Below are 26,431 nucleotides of genomic sequence, written 5' to 3' on the forward strand. Positions count from 1 at the left end.
CCTCGGCTTCTCAAAGTGTTGGGATTACAGGTGTGAACCACCGCACCCGGCCCTGTATTTTCTATTGTAAATAATGTTGCAATGAATATCCTGGCGCATCTGTCATTTGCTTGCATGGGTGAATACCTGGAAATGGATAGATATGGCCAAATTGCTTCCCTCAAAACGGCATCTCTATTTATAGCCCCCACACCATGATCAACACTATTATCAATCTTTGTCATCTTTGACACTCTGATAGGTTAAAAAAAAATAAGATCTTGGCCGAGCGTGGTGGCTCATTTCTGTAATCCCAGCACTTTGGGAGTCCAAGGCAGGCAGATCATGAGATCAGGAGTTCCAGACCAGCCCGGCCAACCTGGTGAAACCCCGTCTCCACTAAAAATACAAAAATTAGCTGGGTACAGTGGCGGGCACCTGTAATCCCAGCTACTTGGGAGGCTGAGGCAGGAGAATTGCTTGAACCTGGGAGGTGGAGGTTGCAGTGAGCTGAGATTGTGCCACTGCATTCCATCCTGGGTGACAGAGCAAGACTTGGTCTCAGGGAAAAAAAAAAAAAAAAAAAGAAGATCTTGTTGTTGCTTCCATCTGTATTTATTTGGAAGCTTTAAAGACAGATTTTGGGCTGACACCCACCCAGCCAACTGAGTCAGAATCTCCAAGGATGATGCTCAGAATCTGTAGATTTTAAAGTCTCCCCAGAAGATTCTATTGATCATCCAGGTTTGGAAACTACTGTCTTAGTGCCTACAGGTGAAATGAAGTTGCAGATTTAACTCACATCACAGATGTGCAGAGAAAATGTCATTTCTGTAAGTAAACTGGCCTCTTGGCAGAGCCCCTGCAGCCGGCCAATGGGAACAGAAATGAACTAGCTAATAACGTAAACAGTCCCTCAACTGGTGACCAGTCTTTTGATGATAAAGTAAATCCGTTTTGCAGATAGCCCTCTGTCTCCCAGCTTTTCTCCCTGGGCTGGAGTCTGGGTCTACGAGGGGAGGTATGGCCTTTGTAACTCTGGGAAGTAGGTGGTCGGGGGTGCATGTGGAATTGGAGACTGTGTCCTAACCTCCTCTGGTCTCCAGGCAAGGCCCCTGCCCACTTGTGTGCTGTTGGCTTAGTTGGTGGTGTGCGGAACTTGTCATTTGGCTGCTGACTTGGTAAACCCTCAGAAGCTTTCCCTGGCTGCAGGTGCGGGACAGTTCTCTCTGAACCACCTGACTGGTCGTCTGTGACCCATCCAGCAATCTCCCAGCCTGACTTGCTACTTCTGGGTCTTGAACATGCCCCATGGCAATCAAGCTCTGGAAAGCCTAGCCCCAGCACCTCCGTCTGTCAACAAAGCTTCCCTGCCAAGTCCATGCAGACGCATCCTGGGTGGCGAGTGGGCATGGGGTTTCACTATGTGAAGGAGGCCAATGTCTCCTCTGCACCCCCTGCTAGCTTCATGCACACTTTTCTACCTCTCCAGGTTTAAGCCAAGAGAAAGACTAGGTTGTACCTATCTGACCCCATACCTCTTTTGCTTCTTTCTCCTGATTTCTTCTCACAAGTTCTGGGCCAAAAGGAGTTGGGCGCTGTATTAGTTCATTTTCCTGCTGCTAATAAAGACATACCTGAGACTGGGTAATTTATAAAGAAAAAGAGGTTTAATGGACTCACAGTTCCACATGGCTGGGGAGGCCTCACAGTCATGGTAGAAGGCAAAAGACACATCTTACATGGCGGCAGGCAAAAAGAATGAGAGCCAAGAGAAAGGGGAAACCCCTTATAAAACTATCAGATCTTGTGAGACTTATTCACTACCATGAGAACAATATGGGGGAAACTGCCCTCATGATTCAATTTTCTCCCACCGGGTCCATCCCACAACATGTGAGAATTATGGGAGCTACAATTCAAGATGAAATTTGAGTGGGGACACAGCCAAACCATATCTGGGTCTTACTTTCCTTCTTCCATCAAGTCTCAGATCCTTGCTGATATAAATATTCTGTATACTGGGTGTGGTGGCTCATATCTGTAATCCCAGCACTTTGGGAGGCTGAGGCAGGCGGATCACCTGAGGTCAGGAGTTCAAGACCAACCTGGCCAACATGGCAAAACCCTGTCTCTACTAAAAATATAAAAATCAGCTGGGTGTGGTGGCAGGCACCTCTAATCCCAGCTACTCAGGAGGCTGAGGCAGGAGAATCACTTGAACCCAGGTGGCGGAGGTTGAAGTGAGCCAAGCCAAGATGGAGCTACTGCACTGCAGCCTGAGAGCAAGACTCCTGTCTCAAAAAAAAAAAAAGAGAGCTATATATATATCTCTAAATATACATATAATATATATATATTCTCTAAATATTTATTTACTCAACAAATATTTGCTGAGCATTAATACATGCTGGATATTGTTCTAAATGCTGGAAATACTGCAATGAATAAAACAGATGAATACCCTGTCTTCAAGGCACTTACATCCCAGTGGGGAGAGATGAAAAATAAATATTTCTCTGTTTCTATCTCTTTTATCTCTATCACACTGACTATCTATCTATATGTCTCTAATGAGAAGTGAAGCAGGCTCAGGCTAAGGCAGATAAAGAGAGTGACAGTGAATGGGAGTGATAGTTTGCTTTTTGCATTGACACGGCCCCATGTGTAAGCTGTTTTTTATGAATAAGGGACTCGATGCTAGATGGCAGTCTCCCAGAGGGGCAGGATCAGACCTGTGCTACTCTCCACTGTGTTCCAAGTGACTAGATGAGTAAATCACGTGCAGTAGGGGATCAAGGATTGTTGAAAAAAATAAATAAATGAGTAAAGAATGAATGCTAGGCTTCGCACATCAGGGCTTTGCTTATTTCCAGTGCTTTGCCCTTTCTTTTCTCACTTTACATGGCATTAGCATTTTCCTCACATGCAATGATAAAATGCCCTCTGCCAGAGACAGCGTAATGGTGATTAAGTGCTGGAGTAAGCAAAGATGCAAAGGGCCTCTGCCTCTCAGAGTGTTGGGATTACAGGCATAAGCCATGCCTGGCAGGAAAGGGAACGAAAAGAGAGGGAATTAACCTGGTTTTAGAGAAGACAAAGGGTTCTGTCTGCCTGTGTGTATCCTACTCTTACTAACACTTCTTGTCTTTGTAAATGCAAGATAACAGCTCTCAAAATCAAGTACAATCCTTTTGCCAAAGCCTTCTTGGATGCCAAGGAAAGGTAAGTAGAGAAATTTTAGTGAAATCTTCTAATGAATGGTTTATGCAAATACAAATGTGGAATTTATGATTATCTTGAAAGGAACTAGACCAGTAGCACTTGCATTACCTTTGATAGAAATATGCTTCCTTGGCCGGGCGCGGTGGCTCACGCCTGTAATCCCAGCACTTTGGGAGGCCGAGGTGGGTGGATCAGGAGGTCAGGAGATCGAGACCATCCTGGCTAACACGGTGAAACCCCGTCTCTACTCAAAATACAAAAAATTAGCCGGGTGTGGTGGCGGGAGCCTGTAGTCCCAGCTACTCGGGAGGCCGAGGTAGGAGAATGGCATGAACCCGGGAGGCGGAGCTTGCAGTGAGCCAAGATCGTGGCCCTGCACTCTAGCCTGGGCGACAGAGCCAGACTCCATCTCAAAAAAAAAAAAAAAAAAAAAAAAAAGTAGAAATATGCTTCCAATATTCAATTCAATATTCAACAAGATCTAGAAAATTCAAATCATAATTAGCTATTCCTTATAATAGGGGTCCAGGAGCACTGTTAACTAACAATGTTGTTGTTGTTGTTTTTTTAAAGACCTGTTTTACTACAGATTCTTAAAAGTAGCAAATCACATTAAAAAAATTAAATGATTTATATTTATAATAATTCACTCTGCCTTTTTCCTAATTACTTCTGAGTAGCATGGCTTTAATACATTGCTTTTTAAAAACTACACTTAGCCTAGGAAAAGTGAAAAATGGGGAGAGGTTCACATTTCCTGTGCCGAGAAAAGGAGTCAGAGACTTCTAGGGGTATGAGTGATGATTCTGCTACTTTGGGTCAGCGACCTGCCATCTCTATATCTTTTCTTTCTTTCCTTCCTTCCTTTCCTTCTTTTCCTTCCTTTCCTTCTTTTCCTTCCTTTCCTTCTTTTCCTTCCCTCCCTTCCTCCCTTCCTCCCTTCCTCCCTTCCTTCCTTCCTTCCTTCTTTTTTTTGGAGACAGAGTCAGGCTGGAGTGCAGTGGCACTATCTCTGCTCACTGCAACTTCTGCTTCCTGGGTTCAAGCGATTCTCGTGTCTCAGCCTCCCTAGTAGCTGGGATTACAGGTGCCCGCCACCACGCCCAGCTAATTTTTTAGTTTTTGTTTTTAGTGGAGACAAGGTTTCACAATGTTGGCCAGGCTTGTCTTGAATTCCTGACCTCAGGAGATCCACCCGCCTCGGCCTCCCAAATTGCTGAGATTGTAGGCTTGAGCCACCATGCTCAGCCTCTGTGTGTTTTCCATCCCAGGAAAAAGATTATGGTGCTCATCACTGACTTTTTAATTGACAAAGCCTACACTATAAATATGATTATCTTTTTAATGTTCAGATTTTATTGCTTGAGTTTCAAATCTTTTAAGTAGTTTTTTTAACTGTCTAATCTTTCTTGTTCACCTTAAAAGCTCTGATAAGACTCTACATGAATGGACGGATGTTCATAATGATACATCACAGGACCCTGTCCTGTCCAATATTTGAATACATTATTATTATTATTTTAGAGACGGGGTCTTGCTCTGTCATGCGGGCTGGAGTACAGTGGTGTGATATAGCTCACTGCAGCCTTAAATTCCTGGGCTCAAGCTATCCTCCTGCCTCAGCCTCCCAAGTAGTGGGGACTACAGGCATGTGCCACCATGCCTGGCTATGTGGTTTTGTTTTTTGTTTGTTTGTTTGTTTTTAAGAGATGGGGGTCTCAGTATGTTGACCAGACAGTCTCAAACTCCTGGCCTCAAGTGATCCTCCTGCCTCAGCCTCTTTAGTTGCTGAGATTACAGGAGTGAGTTACTGTGCCTAGCTCCAATATTGGAATAAATTATGATGATATGCAAGACACGCTTATAACATTTTCAGTTAACAAAAGGCCTAAAGGATAAACTGACGTGTGACATGACAGAATCTAGATTCAAAGTGACAGTAGCATGGTATAATACAAAGAATTTAGGACTTTGAGTAAGAGGTCCTGACTGAATCCTTGCTCTGTAATTTACTGGCTGTTTCTTCTTGCATAAGTCAGTTTACCTCCTCGAGATCCACTTTTCTAATCTACAAAATTAGAAAAATATGTTAATATTTCCCTCACAGAGTCATTGGTGGATCTAGCATATCACATATGTAATTGTGCCCTAGAATTGTGCTGTTATTATTGCTTGAATCTTGTCAGTCAGGAACAATATCCCCAAATTATTCAGATAAAAACAAAAACCAAAAAACAAAAAACAGGGATAGCTGTTAATATGGTAAAGAGAGGTAAACAGTAAAACTGGAACTCTAAGAGCAATTGCACAAGTAGAGACAGCACCTTGAAGGAAGGAGAATGGGGAAGGACAGGAGCGTAGGGAAAAATGTTTGGTTTTCTTATTCTAAGAAATTGATTGCTCTTCAAGGAGAATTTTGGGTATGCTTTATGGTGGACATACATAAAAAGTTGGACAACTGTGGTGCATTTTCTTTCGTCTTTCAGAAATCACCTAAGAGACGTTCCGGAGGCTCTCTCTGAAAGCCAGCATGTGACCTGTTCTCACTGTGAGTTTGGCGTACACGAGGCGGGAGATGCCTGGGGCTGTACTTGGAGCCAATTCCCTCCACACTCAGAGTCTTTGCCTGTCAGGACTGCTTAAGGTCTCTTCCAAATCAAAACCCAATACACTGTTTATTCTATTAAGGACAAATGTATGCCCTTTCCAGAATTTCCAGAGAGAGAGCCAATGGTCTTAGGCTTAAGGGGCTTAAAAAAATCTTAGGCAGGAGATAAGAATGCAAACGATGAATTTCTTAGACTCTGGTTTTCATGTCAGTGAGGCACTGAAGCCTCAACAGTGTGTTCTTGGCTTGCCTACTAATTTTATGCTCGCCACTCTGGTGTTTTGGAGTTCTCCTGTTCTTAGTGTTTGCTAATTTTGGAGTGGTCCCCATAGCAATGTGTCACGCAGGCTGTAGCCTCCGTGGGGAAGAGTCTTTATTTGTGGGCTGGAAGGCTGTAGGAAGAGGTGAAGTCACATAGCTGGGATTCTGCAGGGAGTGTTGAACGTCCCCATCAGCGTGTTACCTCGTCCATGTCCCAGGATGGCGGAGGGAATCCTCTGCACCTGCAATGCAACCCACGGTCAGTGACATCAGAGTAGGAAAGTTAGCCCTGGTGTCTGAAACCCTCTTTAATTTGGATTATATTGGCTTGCAAAGAACCCTTATGCAGTTTGCCAGCTGTGGAGTTCTTTACTTCTTCCTTCCCTTCCATCTTAGTGCACCTTCCATACCAGACCTGGGAGTATAGCCGCATAAAGAGAAGCAGCTCTCAGAAAAGCACTCCTTTTTTTTTTTTTTTTGAGACAGACTCTCACTGTTGCCCAGGCTAGGGTGCAATGGCGCAATCTCAGCTCACCGCAACCTCTGCCTCCGGGGTTGAAGCGACTCCTCTGCCTCAACCTCCTGAGCAGCTGGGACCACAGGCATGCGCCATCACACCTGGCTAATTTTTGTATTTTTAGTAGAGATGGGGTTTCACCACATTGGCCAGGCTGGTCTCGAACTCCTGACCTTGTGATCCTCCTGCTGTGGCCTCCCAAAGTGCTGGGATTACAGGCGTGAGTCACCGCGCCCAGCCGAAAAGCACTCTTTAAAAGTGACTGTCAACCTAAATGAAAAAACTGAGGCAACATTAATGTAAGTAGAAAGTTTATTTGGGCCAAGTTTGAAGACTACAACTTGGGAGCATAGATTCAAGTTCCCCTGAATGTATGATTGGGTTAGCAGCAGTTACAAGTGGGTTTTTAAAGGAAAAAAAAGAGACGATTCATAAACTGTTTACCGTAACATGAGCTATTGATTGGTTATACATTGTTCTTTGTATCACACATTCCAGGAACATGAAGATAATGGGTGAGGCAGCTAGTCAGGAACAAAAATGCCTTTAAAGAATTGCCCCCCGGGCATGGGTGCAGGGGGTGCCCTTGACTGAAGGTGCTCCTCACACTCACATCCCCCTGGGCCTGATACATTTTGTATGCCTCACATAACTCAGACTGCTCTGAGCTATTGTTCATTTATCATTTCCCCCTCAGTTTTTTCCTTTAGGTGGAATGAACTGGAATAAAAACCTTGTTGTGCAGGTTAGGGCCATGTGCAGAACCACTGGAGTTCAAAGTTCATGTGTTGCAATCTTCTCAGCAAACTTCTTGACACGTGTATGTTATATGTGGCAAAGTTAGTGGTTCTGAGGGGCTTGCACACTGGGTGCCTGCATCTTGATTCTGTTAGTCAGATAGGGACCCCTTGGGTCATAAGTTTGTGCAACTCTAGGGGAATGAAGATGACAAAAGGATTTGTTGGGAATGATTGTAATATGAACTCTGTACAATTTGTTTACTTGTATTTAAAAAGTATTAAGCAAAGACAGTGGGTTCTAATATCAAGCTCCATTTCTTCATTGCTGAAGCCCAGGTGACAATCCTTAGTCAGTGTTCTTAAGGAACAGCTCTGGTCCTATCTGAATCGCTGTCCGTTGATCCCTCAGCTGAGGCACCGTCAGCGGGAGAACATGCTTCTTGTTTCGGGACCTGCATTACGAAGTCTCAGTCTTTGCCCATGAACTCACTCGAAATAGTCTTCTGTTCAGAATCTTTCTACAAAACATTTTGCAGTTGTCCAAAATATTCTGCAAAATGCTTGCTACCTGTCAGTAAATAAGTGGAATGAAAAAGAAGAAAAAAGGGGAAAAAGAAAAAAACAAACACAAACCAAAATGCTTGCTGTCAAGGTGTGCTAGACCAGCTTCCCCTTTCTGTGCTGCCAGAATTCTGTTTGTGGGGTGGGGTTGGGAGGCATCATGATTCCTCTTGCTTAGAGTAAGAACTGAAAGCACCTTCCCACTTGGCAGAAATAGAGAGGCTTTCACTCTTCCTGGGTAACCACATTAATCATTCCCTACATTCCCTGGTAGCTGTAGGTCCATGAGTTACATGTATGTGTAATGCCTCCTAGACTGACTTTTACTTTAATTAAGCCAGAAGCACCTGAAGTTTGCATTTCTGTTAACTTCTGCGTTCAGATCGTATTTCGTATAGCTATATTCCCGTGTTGCTTTAGAGGTTTTCTACCCTTTGATGGAGTCCTTTAATAGGACTGTAACCACCCGATAGGTTCTTCCTGCTGGTTGCACAAAAAGATGTTACTGGGAAGGGGTCCTGATCCAGACCCCAACAGAGGGTTCTTGGACCTCAGGCAAGAAAGAATTCGGGGCAAGTCCACAGAGTAAAGTGAAAGCAAGTTTATTAAGAAAGTAAAGGAATAAAAGAATGGCTACTTCATAGAGAGAACGGAGGCATGGGCTGCTCAACTGAGTATATTTATAGTTACTTCTTGTTTATATTGCTATACAGGGGATGGATTATTCATGAGTTTTTCAGGAAAGGGGTGGGCAATTCCCATAGCTGAGGGTTGGTTCCTCCCCTTTTTAGACCATATAAGGTAACTTCCTGACACTGCCATGGCATTTGTAAACTGTCATGGCACTCACAGGGGTGTCTTTTAGCATTCTAATGCATTGTGATTCGCATATAAAGAGCAGTGAGGATGCCCAGAGGTCACTTTCATTGCCATCTTGGTTTTGGTGGGTTTTGGCCGGCTTCTTCACCGCATCCTGTTTTATCAGCAAGGTCTTTGCTGTATGTTGTCCTCACCTATTTTATCCTGTGACTAAGAATTCCTAACCACCTGGGAATGCAGCCCAGTAGGTCTCAGCCTCACTTTACCCAGCCCCTATTCAAGTTGGAGTCACTCTGGTTCAAACACCTCTAACACAAAGATGACAGCATTCAATAAAGAAAGAGTTTAATAGACATGAGTCTGGCCATGCCATGTGGGGGACAGAGCTCTCACTCAAATCGATCTCTCAAAAACTCGTAGGTTAGGTTACCTTTTTCAAAGGTAATTTCAGGGAAGAAGTGGGGGTAGGTAGGCAATAGGTGCTTGCTGCTGACTGGTTGGAACGGAGATGAAATCGTAGGAAATCGAAGCTGTCCTCTGGTGCTGAGTCACTTCTGGGTGGGGCCACAGGTGGGGTTGGTTGGTGGGTCCAGGTGGAGCCACCGCTGTCAGATATGCCAAAAACCTGAAAAGATATCTCTGAAGGCCTATCTGAGGTTCTACAATAGTGATGTAATCTGCAGGAGTAATTGGGAAAGTTGCCTATCTTGTGAAATCTGGAATAACGGCTGGCAATCATGTGTGTCTACACATTAGCAGAATTCAGGCTCCTCTGTGCTCCTGACCTGGTAGTCTTTCATTTGCTTTACAAAGGCAGTTGAGTTTTAGAGAAGGGTTACTATTATTTAAACTATAAGCTAAATGTCTTCCAAAGCTAGCTTGGCAGCTTGAAGGCTAAAGGCAAGAGGGAGATTGGGTAGATTAGATCTCTCCGACTGCCATAATTTTCTCACTGATATAATTTTTGCAAAGGCAGTTTCAGGACTGGTCATGCATTTCCAGAGAAGCCAAGTTACCTGCTCATGGGCAAGGGCAGTGGCAGCCGGGGGATGGTACCAACACACAGGCTGGCATCAGTGTCATTTACAAGAATTGTAGTTGTATAAAGTAGCTGGTCACCTGATTTTTGGTGTGGGAGTTCACAGACTCAGTCTTGGTGTCTTCCTCTTGTCTATTTTAGTGGGAGGCTGGATCTTTTCCAATCCGGAAGGAGTGTGCACAGCAGGAAACTCGAATTACCAGTATGCCGCTCCTCTGCCTCTGCCTGCTCCCCACACCCACCATGGCTGTGAGCACTATTCGGGCCTCCGAGGACACCGGCAGACTCCCTACCCTTCTGCATACATGCATAGAAACCATTCTCCCTCAGGTCTGTGACTCTGCTGATTAAACCCTTGGGGTATGAGCTGGGGCTGGGGCAGCCAGGAGAAATGGATAAACAGCTAGGAAAAGGAGTAGCTCAAGATGGAACCCTTTTCATCTAATATATACATCTATGATATTATTGTTTTTATGTTTTATTTTATTGTTATTTTATGTACAAAGATTTGATTAACTAGGTATAACAATGTTAGTTTTTTAGTTTTTTTTTAGTTATTTCATAAAACCTGCAGTCTTCTGATTTCTAATTGGCACGAAAGGCCAGGACACTGGTGTTCTGAGCAGTTCAGGCAGATCTCTAAAAGCCACGTCAAGTTGTGTGGGTCTGAAACACTCAGTTCATCGCCTTCACGTGGCTCCTTTCTATGGTTGCATTCATGGCTCAGTTCAGGGAATACTGGGTCTAGTGTTAGGGAGCTATTAGGAAGGTCTCTGGGGAGCTGGATCCCTGTATGTTCAGGCCTTAGTTGGATTCAGTTGGAGACGTGCAAACCCAACCTTAATATTTTAAAATAATTTTTGCTGTCTGATTGTTTTTTTAAGTTAGCGGTATTGTTTGTGTGCTTTTTTCTCATTGACTACTGCCTTTTCCACCTTTGCCTTATGTAGACCCCGTCCTTGCCTGGTTATTAGATTTGTAGAAAGAAGGGAGAAATGAAAACAATGGTTACTTTTTCATTAAATTATTCATGCAACAAATATTTATTGAGGATCGACTATATGCCAGGCTCTGTTTCAAGCACAGGAATGAAACGGACAGATGCCCTGCCCGTATGGAGATTCTATACTAATATGAAGAGATTGACACTCATCAAAACAAGCAAAGTTCATGGCATGGGAGATAGTGGAGAGTATTTGGATTCCAGCCTCCTTCCTTCCTCGGTGACACCCTGAGCTCTGCATTTGTAGAGGGTCCTCCTGGTCATCAGCTACCTGTCACTGTGTCCCTTAGCCTGCTACCCTTGGCAACCTCAACCATTGCTGCCAGGAGGGGGGATTATGTAGCTTACCAGTAGCAGAAACTGATCTGTGGCTCACTTTACTTCCTTGTTCTTTCCTGTGGTCAGCATCAAATCACATCTTCTGAGCACCTACTGCATACCATGTTCTTCTAGGCAGTGGGATAGGAAAGTGATTAAGACATAGCTTCAGGGCTGGGTGTGGTGGCTCACGCCTGTAATCCTAGCACTTTAGGAGGCTGAGGCGGGTAGATCACAAGGTCAGGAGTTCGAGACCAGCCTGGCTAACATGGTTAAACCCCGTCTGTACCAAAAATACAAAAATTAGCCAGGCGTGGTGGTGGGCGCCTGTAATCACAGCTACTTGGGAGGCTGAGGCAGGAGAATCGCTTGAATCTGGGAGGTGGAGGCTGCAGTGAGCCAAGATCGTGCCACTGCACTCCAGCCTGGGCAATAAGAGCAAGATACTGTCTCAAAAATAAAAGACATAGCTTCTTCCCTGGAGGAGCTCAGGGTTGCACAAATATGTAAATAACAAATCCTAATATAATGCAGAAGCATCACCTGGGAACTTGTCAGAAATGTAGACTTTCAGCCTCTACTCCTGAATCAGGGTCTGCATTTTAACAAGATCTCCAGGGGATTCATAAGTGCTCTAGAGTTTGAGAAACAGCCTACAAAACACACAAGTCAGGGTGCCATGGGAATGAAGGAAAAAGAGCAGCTGGATATGCCTGGTGGTGCAGCAAAGGCTGCCCAGAGGGGTTAACATTTAAATTGAGCCTTGAAAGACGAATAGAAAAGGACAGAGTGGGAGTGGGCAGGGGTAAAAGGTGTAGGATGGCATGTGCCGCAGGCAGAGGCGCAGGACATTCCAGGTAGAGAGAGTGGGCTGAGCAAAGATACAGAAGGGGAGAAGACCCTAGGTTGTCTGGGAATAGCTTTGGAGCAGAATGTAGGGGGAGTGCAGACAGATGGAAAATGCAAGAGTTAGGGCTGGAGAGCTTGCAAGTGCCAGATCGTAAAAAGAAGAGACATGGGCAGGTGTCTTAGTCCCCTTTGTGGTGCTATAAGAAAATACTTGAGATAGGGTAATTTATAAGCAATGGAAATTTATTTTTTCATAGTCCTGGAGGCTGGGGAGTTTAAGATTAAGGTGCCGCATATGGTAAGGGTCTTCTGGCTGTATTATAATGTTGCAGAAGGCATCACACGGATAGTCAGGGACAGAGAGGGGGAGAGGGCAGGAGGCTAAACCCGTCCTTTTATCAGAAACCCACTCCTGCAATATTGGTATTAACCCATTCACGAGGGTAGAGCCCCCAAGGCCTAATCACCTCTTAAAGGCCCCGCCTCTCAACACTGTTGCATTGGGAGTTAAGTTCCCAACACATGAACGTTGGGGGACACATTCAAACCATAGCGCCAGAGACAGACATTGGACCCTTCCTCCTCTCTCTCCTTTCTCCCCCTTTTCCCTTCCTTCCGCCCTCCCTCTGCCTTCTTCCTCTCTCTTATATATACACTATTTATGCAAATAGAGATTCAAAGAAATGGAAGACATTCTTCTTTTTCCTCTCTATAAAAACTGTGTATATTTAAGGTGTACAACATGATGTTTTGATATAATGTGCATAGTGAAGTGATTACTGCTGTCAGGCAAATTAACATGTCCATCTCCTCACATAGTTACTGTTTTTCATGATGAAAGCACCTGAAATCTACTCTGTTAGCAAATTTCCAGTACACAGTACAGTATGATTAACTATAGTCTTCAGATTATAAGTTAGATCTCTAGACTTATTCATCCTACATAAATGCAATTTTACATCCTTTGACCAATATCTCATTTCCCCAGCTTCCCACCCCTGGTAACCACTGCTGTACTCTCTGCTTTTATGTATTCAAATTTAATCTTAGAGTCCACATATAAGTGAGATCATACAATCTACTTCTTTTTGTAAAAAGGTATGATTTTTTCTTTCTTTTTTTTAACTGTAGAGATGGTGTCTCTCTGTGTTGCCCAGAAAGTTCTCAAATTCCTGGCTCAAGGGATCCCCCTGCCTTGGACTCCCAAAGTGCCAGGATTACAGGTGTGAGCACCACACCTGGTCAAAAGGCACTGTGCTTGAGATAGTTAAACCTTCTAGGGGATGGTTGAGAAGAGTGAGTTCCTGGACCTCAGAAATCTCATCTGGGGCACTGGTGGCCCTTAGGCTTAGCTTGAGGGGAGGCTGGTATGGTCCCTTCTTAAAAGAGAGTGACGGTGGTGAAATGAGTTAGACAGATCGGTGATACCCAGGGCAAATAATTCTACCACCCTGAGGCTTATCTATAAGATGGAGTTAAGGAGTCACTAGTGTGACGATTAAACTATGAATGACACCTGGCATATGGTCGACATTCAAGAAACCTACGTTTCTTTTTATTTTCTATTTCCCTGAGAAAGAACTAACAAACTGTAGGTGCCTGTGGTGCAAGCCATGGTTATATTTTGCCTTAGGATAATGTCACTGGTCACCATCTTTATGTTTTCTACATTTGCTGTCAATTCAACTGTTGTTATTTCCTCAAAGTGAATTTGATAGAAAGCTCAAGCAATAATCTGCAAGTTTTCTCGGGACCTGACAGCTGGACTTCCTTATCCTCCACACCCCATGCCAGCATCCTGTCTGTACCCCACACCAACGGACCAATCAATCCAGGTCCCAGGTAAGACCAACACCATCCGCTCGCTCATTGGTGGTCTTAGGGGTTTACTTTAGCACTGGGGACTCAAGTTCATTCTTTTTCCTAGGGTGGCTTGGTCTAACCTATTGTCCTGACTTCTAAACCACTAAGAAGTCAAGGTGGCAACAGGATGGAGTTCTTTCATAACTGGAGAAACAGCTCAGTCATATCCCGTTTCTTATATTTAAAAGGATAGCCAGGGCATAGTGGCTCATGCCTGTAATCCCAGCACTTTGGGAGGCCGAGGCAGATGGATCACCTGAGGTCAGCAGTTCGGCACCAGCCTGGCCAACATAGTGAAACCCTGTCTCTACTAAAAATACAAAAATTAGCTGGGCATGGTGGCGTGTGCCTGTAATCCTATCTACTCGGAAGGCTGAGGCAGGAGAATCGCTTGAACCTGGGAGGCGGAGGTTGCAGTGAGCTGAGATCGCGCCATTGCACTCCAGCTTGTGCAACAAGAGTGAAACTCCGTCTCAAAAAGAAAAAAAAAAAAAAAAAAGGGCGGGGGGGTAGACATTATGGCCTGGGATCATTTGTCATAAACCAGTCAGAAACACTTTAAACTATGGTGGTAGCAAATAGGTACTGACTGTAGAGGAATTGAAGAGAAAAAGTATAAACATACACTGAGAAGTCAAGACCCACTATCGTCCACTTTCCCGTGAGTCACCCATCCTAAAAGGGGGACATATTGTGGATGCCTGGTCTCACCACCCTGGTAAGAGGGCTAAGTGTAGCATGGAGGACCCCATGGTTTAGTCCTCACACCAGCGACCTGCATTAAGTTCTGACTTAAAGAAATCCGAGTGGTGAACTGGGAAGAGAAGGCCCCTTTGAGTCTGACAGGCAGGGATTTGAGTCCCAGTTCTACCTCAGTAGTGACTTTGTGGCTTTGGGCAATTTTCTTAACCTTACTGAGCTTCAGCTTTCTTATCTCTTTCATGGATATAATATGACCTACTTTGCAGAGTTACCGTGAGCATCAAATGCAGAAATTAGAAAATGCATTAACATGCTTTGTAAGCAGTAACATTCTGTGTAAATGTCAGCTATTATGTTCAATATGGTTATGCAGAATTTTGAGAAGGTCCAAAGTGGAATCAAAATTAAAAGATGAGACTTGGCTGGGTGCAGTGGCTCACACCTGTAATCCCAGCACTTTCGGAGGCCAAGGCAGGTGGATCCCCCGATTTGAGCCCAGCGTGACCAACATGGTAAAATCCCGTCTCTACTAAAAATACAAAAATTAGCCGGTATGATGGTGCATGCCTATAATCCCATGCCTCCCACTTGGGAGGCTAAGGCAGGAGAATCACTTGGACCCAGGAGGCAGAGGTTGCAGTAAGCTGAGGCACTGCACTCCAGCTTGGGCAACAAGAGTGAAACTCTGTCTCAAAAAAAAAAAAAAAAAAAAAAAAAAAAGGATTGGATTTGGGAACACATCAGATGACTTATGATTTGTAAGTCTAGAAAAAGGAGAATGTGATGGCTTAGAATCACCTGGGGTTGTTGTTAAAATGCAGAATCTGACTGGTAGGTCTGGGTAGGGGCCTGAGATTCTACATTTCTACCAAGTTCCTGGGTGTTGCTGATATAGCAGGGTATAAAGCTGTGCTGTCCAGTGCAATAGCTGCCTGTGGTTGTCAAACACTTGAAATGCAGCTAGTCCAAGTTGAGATACATTGTGAGTGTAATACCCATAGGATTTTGAAGATTTAGTGTGAAACAAAGAATAAATATCCCAATTTTTTATATATATACAATATATACTACTATATTATATATTTTTATGTATTTTCATATTTTAAATATATAGTATGTATATTAATATATGTTGAATATATTCAAATATATAGTATATATTTTATATATTATACATAAAAAACCACAATTTATATTTTACATATGTTATATATTTTAATATATATTTACAATTTATATATAAATATATAATATATATAAATATATAATATATTTTAATATATATTATATTTAAAATATAAAAAATATATAAACATATAAAAATATAATAGTATATGTAAATATAGATGTTATTATGTAAATATTGTGATATAAATATATGTATATAATATATATTTACATCAAATGCATGTTGAAATGATAATATTTGGAATATTTTGGTTAAATAAAATATTAACAAATTTATTACTTTTTTTCTAAATGTGTCTACTGGAGAATTTAAACTTACATATGCAGCTGGCATTTGTGGTTTGCATTTTGACACTGATCTAGAGCATCATTTGCATTTGACACTGATCTAGAGGATCCGAGGGAAAAGCATTGATTTGGGCTGTGGTAGAAAGTCAAAAAGAAAATGAAGATTGGGATTCCAGAAGATATTAAATAATCATGTGCCAAGTTGTATACTGGATACTTACATATATATAAGTCATCCATATATAAGTCATCTGTAGTACTCAAAGACAACTATAAGGCAGGTATTAAAATTCCTATTTTGCTGATGAAGAAACTGAAGCTCAGAGGCCTTAAAAACTTCCTAAAGTTTCTGTAGTAAGCAGTACAGCTCAGAGCCCATGGTTCTTCCACTGGCCCAGGTGGCATCAGAAAGGGTCTGTAAGAGATAATGTAGAAGAGCGTCTTCTGAAGATTAGGGCCAGAATCCACATAAGCTGAGCTAGCTCAGAGAGAGCTCAGAGGATGGGCTACTGTAGGTTTCATATGGTCCAAGGAGGCCTGTAGCACTGAAAAATGGCACCAGGTGAATGATGGCATTGCCAACTCTGGCTTCCCTGTTGGTGTGTTTAACTAATTCCTGACTCCATAAATATTTTGTCAGAAACAAAACAAAACAAATGTATTCAATAATGCCTTTGGATAATAAGCCCATTATCAAGCAATATTATTGGGCAATGCAGAAACTCTGAAATGTAAGAAATGTAGTGATGACTAAAGGCTGAAAACATTGGGATCATTGCACCTGTTCCAACTGCATCTATATTAAGGTGCAAGCTTGGCTGTACATTACAATCACCTGGGAAACTTAAAAAAATCCTCATACTCAGGCTGCATGCCAGATCAGTTCAATCAGAATCTCTGGGGCAGGAGAGTGGGGTGAGAGTGGGACCCAGGCAGCAATATTACTTTTAAAAACTCCCTGAGTGATTCCAATGTGCTGAATGTGCAACCAAGTGTGTGAACCAGTGCTATAGAACTAGAGAAGGCAAAGAAAGTGTTCTAGATCTCAGCCTTTCTGCCAAGCACCAGAGATCACAGGTGGAGACCAGGAATGGAAGAAATAATGATAACAACCACCATTTACTGAGTACTACATGCTAAGGACCATATTCTTCTCCTATTTAATCCTTGTAGCAATCTCTGTAAGGTAGGTAAAATTATGATTCCACATCTTGAAGATGAGAAAACTGACACTCAGAGATGTTAAATAATGTAGCCAAGGCCACAGAGCTAATAAGTGGTAGAGCTGGGATTTAAACTCAAGTCTTCTGACAGTGATGTTTCCTGGTTATTATGCCACATTGGCCAGGGAGAGATCAGATGCAGAAATCATACAGTTTTAATACCTTTATTCTACTGCCCTGCCAATTTTACATAGGCTGCAAGGGAGCCCAGATAAATGAAATTCTGTGTCTAAAACCAAATAACTCACTGGTGGCAGGGCCAGTACCAGAATACTTAATCTTATCATCATTCCACCATACTTTGCTGCTTCTCTTAACTTTTCTGCAGAAACAGGACTAATCTGTGTCACAGCTACAAATAAAGCCATGGCCGGAAGCCCTCTTGTAACTTCTCAGTACTATGTGCGTGCTTGTCAGGCGGCACTCCTTCGTTGGGGTGCCATTGAACATTCCCTTCCCCTCTTTCTCTGTCTCTGCAGCCCCTATCCGTGCCTGTGGACCATCAGCAATGGTGCCGGAGGCCCCACTGGGCCAGGCCCGGAGGTGCATGCCAGCGCCCCAGGAGCATATCTCCTCGGAAACCCAGCTGTGACTTCACCCCCTTCTGTGCTCTCCACCCAAGCACCCACTTCGGCTGGTGTGGAGGTTCTGGGGGAGCCCTCGCTAACCAGCATTGCTGTGTCCACCTGGACAGCAGTGGCCTCGCATCCCTTCGCGGGCTGGGGTGGCCCAGGAGCGGGTGGGCACCATTCTCCTTCCTCATTGGATGGTTAAGCAGGATCCTAGGAGCCTCTATCCACAGAGATCCTTCTATGTGTAGAGCGCTTAGAAACCCCATCTACTGATTTAGTGAGTCAGACTGTGGAATCTCCCTTCCCACTAGCTGGAGGCGGAGGTGAGTTATTACAGAAGTCATACTGGGAAAGGGTTCAGTTTGGATGATGCTAGTTATGTCAATTGCATCTCTCCACCATTTTCTTCTGCACTCCCATTTTCTCTGCAGCTTATTCTTGCCATGCTTAGGTGACAGAAGTTTGTGAAGTACCGTCCTTGTGCTCTGCCCCTTACTCTCAAATCGTTCTGGAAAGCCTCACTTCCTTTTCTGTGGAGAAGGTGCAAAGCTGTTAAATGAGCTCAAAGTTTACCTATCTAAGGCCACTGCTTCCTGCTTTGTGCAGCCTGGAAAGTATGTGTGGTTACGGAGCTCAGGTTTGCACTTCTGCTTTGAGACCAGGCGTGGGTGTAAGCCATAGAGTAAGGTTAACAAAAAGAATAAAGCTCATCATGTATTCCTCATAGCAGTGTGCCCAGACTTGTGGAAATGAAGTCATGTCACTCCTCTGCTCACAAACCTTCAATGGTTCACCATCACCAATGGAATGAGTCAGATCTCCTCACTATAGCTGGGTGTGGTAGCTTAAGCCTATAATCTCAGCCCTTTTGGAGGCCAAGGTAGGAGGATCGTGTGAGGTCAGGAGTCTGAGACCAGCCTGTGCAACAAAGTGAGAGCCTGTCTCTACAAAAAACACACATGCACACAAAATTAGCTGGGTGTGGTGGCATGTGCCTGTAGTCCCAGCTACTTGGAGGAGGATTGCTTGATCTCAGGAGGCTGAGGCTCTAGTGAGCTATGATTGTGGCATTGCACTCCAGCCTGGGCGGTAGATCAAGACTTTGTCTCATTAAAAAAAAAAAAAAAAAAAAAAAAAAAAAGAGGCTGGGTGCGGTGGCTCACGCCTGTAATCCCAGCACTTTGGGAGGCCAAGGAGGGTGGATCACGAGGTCAGGAGATCAAGACCATCCTGGCTAACATGGTGAAACCCTGTCTCTACTAAAAATACAAAAAAATTAGCTGGGCATGGTGGCTGGCGCCTGTAGTCCCAGCTACTCGGGAGGCTGAGGCAGGAGAGTGGCGTGAACCCGGGAGGCAGAACTTGCAGTGAGCCGAGATCGTGCCACTGCACTCCAGCGTGGGCGACAGAGCGGGACTCTATCTCAAAAAAAAAAAAAAAAAGAACAAAATCCTGCTATGAGCGATCCCACCATCTGGCCTGAAACCACTTCTCCAACTTAGGTCCTCTGTTATCCTGTTGGCCTCCTGCGTTTTGGTCAAGGCAGGCATCTCTGTTCTCTGAGCATTTCATTGCACTTTCCCACCTCTATACGTTGCCTGTGCCTGAGTGTGCTTCTCCAGTTCACCTGTGTGAACCCGACCCACCTCCCGGGGCCTGGGAAACGCCACTCCCTGCATCCAACATCTGATCGGCTGAGATATGTCTGATCTATTCCTGCTCGCTGTTCTCCTGTTGTTTTTACCTCTGCCATAGAGCTCACCTCATTTTGCCTTGTATTTTTGTTACTGTGAGTGTATCTCTCCCTATTAGACTGTAAGCCTCTCGAGGGTGAGGCCTAGCCTTCTTGTGTTTGTAGCCCACAGCAGCTGGTACTGTGCCTTGCCTATTGTAGGTACCAAATAAACATTTGCTGAACTGAATTGGTGTAATGTGCATGTGTGCTACAAGGATGGTATGAAGTGGCTGGGAGGCAGATCTCAGAGACACATGCCCCATGACACATAGGTGTGTCCGTGCGGTAGTGTAGGAATATGCTGGCTGTTTGTTACACTGGCTCCTCATCTGAGGCACCACCAATTCTCAGTGAATGACAATAATATATGGAGATGGGGTGTGTTAGAGTGGTTATTCCCAAATGCTGGTCCTTGGATCCCCTAAGTCAGGATCACTTGGAACAGGGCCCTTGATACACATACAGATTCCTGGGTATACCCCACTCCTGTTGGATCAGAATCTTTGGGGCTGGTGTTCAGCAATCTGCATTTCAAACAAGAGCTCCAGGCATTGGTCCTGGGCTAGGTTTGGAAACTCCTTGCCTAGAAGAGAGAAATAGAATGATAAATACTCTAGGAACCTTATTTCAGATGACTTTTTACCTCTGCTCAAGCCAAGGTCATTGCTGTAACCAGTGAGCAGCAGAATCAGTTTCATGAGTCTTCCTCTTCTTTTTCTACCTACTACTGGATGTGCTAATAACTCTGGGAGCGAGGTTTCCAGACCTGGGTGATGAGCCATTCTCCAAACATCGACTTTAGACTGCACTGACTGAGCAGCCCTTCTCAGGGCCGCCACTTGAGGAGTCTAAGGTTCCACTTGGAGCCTAGCATTGGCTCAGCTACTTCTACCACTGTTCCACCAGCTCACCCTGTGCAAACCCAGCACACTCCAAGGCTTAGTCTGAGGGGTCCAAACATGGCACTATTGAGTTGTTGGCTCTTTCGACAGCAAAAGGCCCTTTAACATGCTATGGTGTCACAGCTGGTGTCACTGCCCAATATTTCTGTGCTGTTCTGTTTTTTTGCATCTCAGGGAACAATACTACTCCAGCTACGTGGTGTCCAGGGAAGACACATTACCTGACTTCAGGTTGCCTGGCCAGAGCTCTGGGCCACTAGTTGGCATGTGAGTGGCCAAGGCACAATGCATCCACGGATTTGGAAAGCTGTCTGGTCAGCATGCCCCCAAGGCAGCATTGTTCCTGTGTCCCAGTCCGTTTACAATACCATTAGAGCTCACTAAGGTGTTAATATATTCGTATCTCTGCAAGACAGTATTTTGGTAAGTTATAACAGGTGGTTATTTCTCAATTTGCTAGAACTTTAGGCTGTTGTGGCCTGTAATTGCCCCAGCAGGTCTGTCCAAGGCCTCTTCACCAGTCACTGCAGCGAGTCCTGGCACCAAGTCCTTCACATGTCCTGTACCAAGAGCTCAGCAAGTGTAATTAGGGAATAAAAACCCACCTTGAGTCTCACCCTTCCTGCACCTCCCCTAGCCTGGAGCAGACAGAAGACCTGGGGCCCAGGGGCACAGAACAGAAAGAAGCTCGTAACCTCCATTATATTTTCAATTATATTGCTCAGCTGAATGGGGTCCTCTGCAGCGTGATAACATGAGCATTAGCTGAATCTGGGGTGATCCTGTCTCTCAGTCTTATAGGATGCTCAGCTTGGAACCTGCTGTGATTCTTACACACACACCCACTCACCAGCCCTCCCTTCCCTGGATGAACCAGCGTCATTACCAACCACCTCTGCCCACCATGCTGAGCCAGATGCTTATGGGAAACTGCTGATTCCCTTCGTGTCACTTGGTGGACACTCCCCAGAACTGAAAGGTGGTCAAATCAGGGAAGGAATGTTTTCATCACCTAAGTTATTAAGAAAAAAACTCAGTAAGGGATATTTGAAGCTTGGTAGGTCTTCGCCACTTTCTCCAAGACTAGAATAGATTTGAGGGAATATCAGCAACTTAAAATATCACATTTGTGAAGAATATGAATTCTGTTTTGTGCAAATTGCGGGTCAAAGTAGGGGATGGCAACTGGGGCATTCAAGTGGCACTTCTTTCAACTCCTTCCTTTTTATTTTCTCCACCCATTCCCACTTTACTGAGCCAATTGTTGGCTACTGGCCAGATTGGTGAACAGAGAGAGTATGGGCATCCTGGAACAGAGGTTAAGGTAGGGATATGTGGTACCAAAAAAGATATAAAGGAACAGCCTTTGTGGTCTGAAGACACCAAAACTTTTCCATCATCATCATTATAGATACATCTGTGGTGTTGTCTGTCCAACCCCCCAATCTTCTAGGATTAGAACCCCCCAAACTCTTGGTGAAACTGCCTTTTTGGAATAAGTAATGAGAGAAGTCTAACGTGACTGACTCCATCTTGCTTCTAACCTCACAGGCTAAGTTACTTTTTTGCTTTTTCTAGCATGGAAGCCAAGATAAGTATGACAGAAATTTAGTTCACAGTTAAACTTTGAGGCAAGGAAAATTACCCCCTACTCCTTGTTTGTAGACTGAAGCTGCATTCGTAAGACAAGGCTAAAATTGTGGTAGGGCCTTGACCTTCGCTATAGAATAGGCATAGTTAAACAATGACCTGGAATTGCTTAGTTTGTTTTTCTATAAGTTGTTTACCACCCCAGAATCACAAGACTGGGGGTCACATGATTTATAACTCCCCCATCTACTCCTGTAGATAACATCGCTATTGTGAAACCTAACGAACTGGTCTTTGAGATATTTTTCAGATTCAGCATTTTAACAGAACAAGAGATGCCACCTGGTCCTGAGGCCCCCTTCCAGAAACTGACTCAGCCACATGAAGACAGTTTTAGGTGTCCCTGTGATTTCATCTCCAGCCAATCAATTGTTTCAGTTCTCCAGCCCCCTCCCTGCCAAAGTACCCAGGCTACTGAAATAGAACTGGAGTCTGGGAAACCTGGAGGCCAGAGCAACTGGTCAGGCCCAAGTGACGACTTAGAACTCAACTGGTTGGGGGTGAGAAGTTGATCAAACTCTCATTCTCAACATGGAAACATTGGAAATTCATGTTTTCTGGTCATGACCACTCTGACTTAGAGCACCTTGTAGGAGTCACTGTGTGTGTGTTTATACATGTGTGTGTGTATGCACAAGTATGTCTATTTAGTGATGAGTTTCCTGTCCCTAGAGAATAAGTCAGTAAACCTTTGGGACAGACTCACTTTGTTCTGAAAGAGCACTTTTTGGGGAGTGGAGTTTGGAGAAGAGTGTAACAAGGAGTTTTGGGTTAAGCAGGGCTGGTTCTGGAGGATGGAGCTGTGGTATCCCTCCTACATACCTGTTAGATGGGGAGGGCTTGGAGCTTGGAGGTTGCTGAGGAGGAATCAGACATATTTAGGTGGGAACACAGTAATCTCTTAGAAGGAAAGACCTTTTCTATTTGTGGTTAAAATGTAGTGAAATATATTGGATGGCTTGGGTTAGCCAATATGACCAAGGTTGGGCAGCAGGAAAAGTATATTTCCTCTAAAAACAAAATTATATTATCACAGTGGGAGGAGTAGTTTGAACGGATCACTGGTTTCCACACAAGAACAACTGGAGGTAAGAGATGCTTCTTGACCCAGTGTCGACTCATGCAGCCACCTGGACACTGGTATGCCTTGAGAAAATGGCTGGTGTGTGAGTTAAAAAAGTTGATCCTTAAGCTTTAACACTTGGGGCCTGGGCTAAAGTTGCTAAGTGGGATATGTTGGGGGAAAGTGTCCAGGGTTGTAACAACAGGAAGTCATGAGAGAGTGAGGATACTCCCTGGATTTCTATTAACTTGAGCAGGTAGGTGTGTTGATGGTCACTAGAGTTAGAAATTTAAATTAGAGAAATGGCTAATCGTGCTGTTACAGGGTGGATGACTGTCTTGGTTATACTTGAGGACAAAAACTGTCTTCCATTGCTGTACCTCCAACACCTTGGACTTGTGCCTGGTAGGTACATGGTAGGCACCCCACAGGTATTAATCCAGAATTTTTAGAAATAATCCTTATCAGTGCTTGGGAATTTTAGATGGGGAAACATGTTTGGTTTGACAAAAAGTTCTTTGTATATTTTTTGTCAAAGTTATGTCTTTGTAAGATCGTATCTCTTTGGAAAAGTTTTTTTTTTTTCTGCTTTTTTGTTTTGTTTTTTTTTTTTGAGACAGAGTCTCACTCTGTTGCCCAGGCTGCAGTGGCATGATCTTGGATCGCTGCAACCTCTGCCTCCCAGGTTCAAGTGATTCTCCTGCCTCAGCCTCCAGGAGAGTAGCTGGGATTACAGACGCCCACCATCATGCCTGGGCAAATTTTTTTTTGTATTTTTATAGAGAGAGGTTTCACTATGTTGGTCAGGCTGGTCTCAAACTCCTGACCTCAGGTGATCCACGCACCTTGGACTCCCAGTGTGCTGGGATTACAGGCATGAGCCACTGTGCCCAGCCGGATTATTATTTTTAATAGCTTTATTGATACATAATTTACACAGCCTATTTAAAATATATAATTCATTGGATTTTTCTAGTGTATTTAGTGTTCTGTGCCCATCACCATAATCTAATTTTAGAACATTTTCTCATCCTACAAAGAAAGCTTACGCCCATTAATAGTCACTGCCCATTTCCTTCCTACTCACCTCCACCCCCTGCCCTAGGCCGTCACTGATCTCCTTTATTTCTCTATAGATTTCCCATTCTGGACACTTCATTTGGCTGGAGTCATATGATGTATGGTCTTTTGTGACTGGCTTCTTTCACTTACGGGTTCCTTGATGCTGTACCGTATATCAGTACTTCGTTTCTTTTTCTGCCAAATAATATTCCATTGATAAATACAGCCACATTTTGTTTATCCATTCATCAGCCGATGGGCATTTGGGATGTTTCAACTTCTTCAACATTCATGTATGAGTTTTCATGTGGGATAGATACTATTTATCATTTTCTTCATCTTACGGATGGAGGGAGCCAGCTCAGAGAACATAGATGGGGTTTTCAGGTAACACAACTACTAGGGCAGAACTCAGGCCTACCTGACGGTGAAGTTCTTGCTCCCATTCACAACTCGATGTCACCCTGTACTGAGAATTGTCCCAAGCAGGAGCAGTTAACGTTACTCAGCTGGCACTTCCCCTTAGTTTCCTGTTACATTTACATCAGGTTCCCAGGTCTGCGGTGGCGATTAGGGAAAAGAGCCTGTGTTCGCTCTCGGGAGGAGGCTCGGCGTAGGGAGTGGGAAAGCGGGAGACAGGGAGATTGTGGAATGAGCAAGGCTTCATGGGCCAGGGACCATCCGGGGCCTGGTGGCAGACTGCTGGTCTTCCAGGGACTGGCTAGCAGGGAAGCATCTCTAGGGCATTTCCGGAAACGCTTTGGGGCAGATTCTGGTGAAAGACTGAATTTCCTGGAGCAGGAGAATGTGGGTATGAGTACGTTATCATTCGATTAAGAGCAATGTGATCTCAAAATCTAACGAAGCCTGGCAAATATTGATTGGTATTGAGGTGATTGATTTCAGGATAGACATTTTGAAAAGTGCACTTACTGACACCAAAACAAAAGTGAAGTGTGCTGTAGCCAAAGCATTCAGAAATCCAAGACTCAACTGTGCAGTTTTAAAGTTCACAAAGGTGATGAAAGGGAGAAGGACTTTGTGATCCTTATGATGATTAGACTTTGAATTAGGAACCCATATGTGTAAGTTATACTACTGTTTGGTCAGCCTGCTGCCAAGTCAGTTACCAGCAAGATGATGCCATAAATTTCTTGCTCTGCAGAAAGGATAAGATACAGGGACCATTGATACTTTCTTGTCAGTGCCTTAGACTGAGGGGCTTCCTGGGATATGGGCATTTCAATTTAAAATTTCAATTTAAATGGATAAATTTTCCATTAATTTCCATTTATTTCCAATAAAATTTCCATTTCGATTTAAAATGGAGACAGCCTGGATTTGCTCAGGATGAGTTGGTCAACCTATAACATTGGACACGAACTTGTGGGATGACAAGCAAGAGTCCAGAATCCTGCTGTGTTGACCACATGGGGAATGAATATTTTTCTGAAAAGAGATAGGGCAGAGATGAGCAGAGAGAGTAGAAAAACTAACAGATGGCCTTAAATTCCTATGGTTGCACTTTTCTTAGCATCCTGTAGGTGGGTCTATTGTTTAGCACAATTATTTACAGGAGGCAAACTGTTACATAGAGCAGCTAGAAGCATTGGATGCAGTAAAAGCAGCTGTTTTATTTCACCGTAGACAATCTTGTTTATCTCTCCTAGCCCTGTGAAATGTACCCCTTAAATACTTGGCTATGATCTGAGACGTAGGAAAATAGCATGTGATCTCTCTCTCATTTTTTTTTTGGCATGTGATTTTAAGATTTTCTTTTCTTTCTTTTTTTCTTTTTGGAGACGGAGTCTCGCTCTGTCGCCCAGACTGGAGTGCAGTGGCGCCATCTCTGCTCACTGCAAGCTCCACCTCCTGGGTTCACGCCATTCTCCTGCCTCAGCCTCCCGAGTAGCTGGGACTACAGGTGTCCGCCACCATGCCTGGCTAAGTTTTTGTATTTTGAGTAGAGACAGGGTTTCACCATGTTAGCCAGGATGGTCTTGATCTCCTGACCTCGTGATCCACCTGCCTCGGTCTCCCAAAGTGCTGGGATTGCAGGCATGAGCCACTGCGCCCGGCCTAAGATTTTCATCTTTAAAGTTATTGTAAAATTCCAGACCCAGAGCATGGCCCAGAACTGGTGGGAGTTCACAAAACAGATCAAGAATCAGAGTTGGTGAGTCATGCAGGCTCGCAGCACTCTGAAACACAGGGATAGGGCTTATTCATCAGTTCAGACATTAGGTGTTCCAAAGGAGGTCGTG

The 26,431-nt window shown here is 44.1% G+C and overlaps 1 protein-coding gene across 8 annotated transcripts in view; it reads left to right on the forward strand.

The window, feature by feature from the left end:
• The window catches only part of LOC111539304 (T-box transcription factor 19), an 88,004-nt gene extending 69,298 nt beyond the window's left edge, over positions 1-18,706 (forward strand). For all 8 annotated transcript variants that reach the window (XM_023207102.1, XM_023207103.1, XM_023207100.1 and 5 more), the window contains 5 exons: positions 3,143-3,204; positions 5,691-5,752; positions 9,891-10,079; positions 13,626-13,761; positions 17,663-18,706. In XM_023207102.1, coding sequence (XP_023062870.1) covers positions 3,143-3,204; positions 5,691-5,752; positions 9,891-10,079; positions 13,626-13,761; positions 17,663-17,957 — 744 coding nt within the window. In that variant the 3' untranslated portion in view covers positions 17,958-18,706. The remainder of the gene's footprint in view (positions 1-3,142; positions 3,205-5,690; positions 5,753-9,890; positions 10,080-13,625; positions 13,762-17,662) is intronic.
• Positions 18,707-26,431: the final 7,725 nt, after the last annotated feature.

This window comes from Piliocolobus tephrosceles, chromosome 1 (assembly GCF_002776525.5).
Source record: "Piliocolobus tephrosceles isolate RC106 chromosome 1, ASM277652v3, whole genome shotgun sequence".
NCBI lineage: Eukaryota > Metazoa > Chordata > Mammalia > Primates > Cercopithecidae > Piliocolobus > Piliocolobus tephrosceles.